At 43.6% G+C, this 1597-nt stretch overlaps 1 protein-coding gene across 1 annotated transcript in view; it reads left to right on the top strand.

Annotated features, from left to right (window-relative positions):
- Positions 1-1193, top strand: part of LOC102247085 (zinc finger protein Pegasus) — a 1705-nt gene extending 512 nt beyond the window's left edge. The window contains exon 2 of the mRNA XM_014544167.1: positions 3-1193. Coding sequence (XP_014399653.1) covers positions 3-768 — 766 coding nt within the window. The 3' untranslated portion in view covers positions 769-1193. The remainder of the gene's footprint in view (positions 1-2) is intronic.
- The last annotated feature ends 404 nt before the right edge of the window (positions 1194-1597 follow it).

Genomic DNA, 1597 nt, shown 5'->3' with positions numbered 1-1597 from the left:
CCAATCAAAGGTGCGAGGTCTTCCTTAAGCAGCAAGAAAATGTGGGGCGTTTTACAGGAGAAAACCAGCAACCTGGGCTATAGCAGAAGAGCGCTAATCAACTTAAGTCCACCGTCCATGGTGGTTCAGAAGCCAGACTACCTTAACGATTTCACCCATGAAATCCCCAACATCCAGACGGACTCCTATGAAAGTATGGCGAAAAGCACCTCAACTGGGGGCCTACCCAGGGACCCCCAAGAACTCCTGGTCGACAACCCCCTCAATCAGCTCTCCACTCTCGCAGGGCAGTTGTCCAGCCTGCCCCCTGAAAACCAGAACCCCGCGTCCCCCGACGTAGTGCCCTGGCCGGATGAGAAGCCTTTCCTGCTGCAGCAGCCCTCGGCCCAGGCAGTGGTTTCTGCCGTGGCCGCAAGTATTCCTCGGAGCGCCTCTCCCACCAGCCCCGAGCCTCGGCCGCCCCAGAGCCAGAGGAACTACAGTCCCGTGGCTGGTCCAAGCAGCGAACCCAGTGCCCACACAAGCACCCCGAGCATAGGAAACAGCCAGCCGAGCACGCCCGCCCCGACCCTGCCGGCCCAGGACCCGCAGCTCCTGCACCACTGCCAGCACTGTGACATGTACTTTGCCGACAACATCCTCTACACCATTCACATGGGATGTCACGGGTATGAGAACCCTTTCCAGTGCAACATCTGCGGATGCAAATGTAAAAACAAGTACGACTTCGCCTGTCACTTTGCAAGAGGGCAGCATAACCAGCACTGACCGGAGCAGTCACATTGCTCTGTCCTTGGTTTTGACTTTGTGCATTTTTTAGTTTTGTGTATTGTTGGTTTTTGTTGGTAGGGGGAGGACCCATCCCTAATATGCTAATTTAAAGTTTATACATTATATTTATAGAAAACAAAGTTGACAATAGAAACAAATGTTTTCCTTTTTTTTTCCATAAAAGTTTGGTCAGGGTCATTTATATATTAGAACAATTAGACACATTGGTGTCTGTTTTTTCCTTTTATTTAGACTTTGATGATTGAAGTGCAATCTTAATCTTACAGGTATTCATTTAAACTCCCACAGTTAAGGTCCATGTAGACTTCAAAGCTTGATCCTAGTGGTGTTTCACTACATACGCAGCTAGATGTCATTTCTGCCATATTTAAAAATGGTAGAATAAATTACTTTCTCACAAACTTTGTTACAACTTATTTCCATGTTTAGCAGAGGAATTGCCTTTAAAATTGCTCTTTAGATAGTTGAAATACTATCTAGTTCACTTAGTTTAAGTTGAATTGATAGTTTCAACTGATAGAAGTAAAGCTATTTCAGTATATAGTAAACCTTTTTCTTTTTTTCCATAAGGGGGGATGTAAAACAGTTTATTCTTTTAAAATTAAAAATTTGAGAGGAATGTTCTGAAATGAAATGAAACAAGGCTTTACATTGAAAATGGGGTTTAATATTTGAAAACCTGTTTATTCAATCTCTTGTTTAAAAATGCATCAATTTTCCATTGGATTCATTTTATTATGCTTGTAGTTTATTTTTAAAAACCACAAGTAAATACATGAGAATGCTGGAAATGTCAGGTGATTAC

This window comes from Myotis brandtii, unplaced genomic scaffold, assembly GCF_000412655.1.
Source record: "Myotis brandtii unplaced genomic scaffold, ASM41265v1 scaffold355, whole genome shotgun sequence".
NCBI lineage: Eukaryota > Metazoa > Chordata > Mammalia > Chiroptera > Vespertilionidae > Myotis > Myotis brandtii.
Note: the sequence above shows the minus strand (reverse complement) of the source record. Positions and strands in the feature narration are given on the sequence as shown.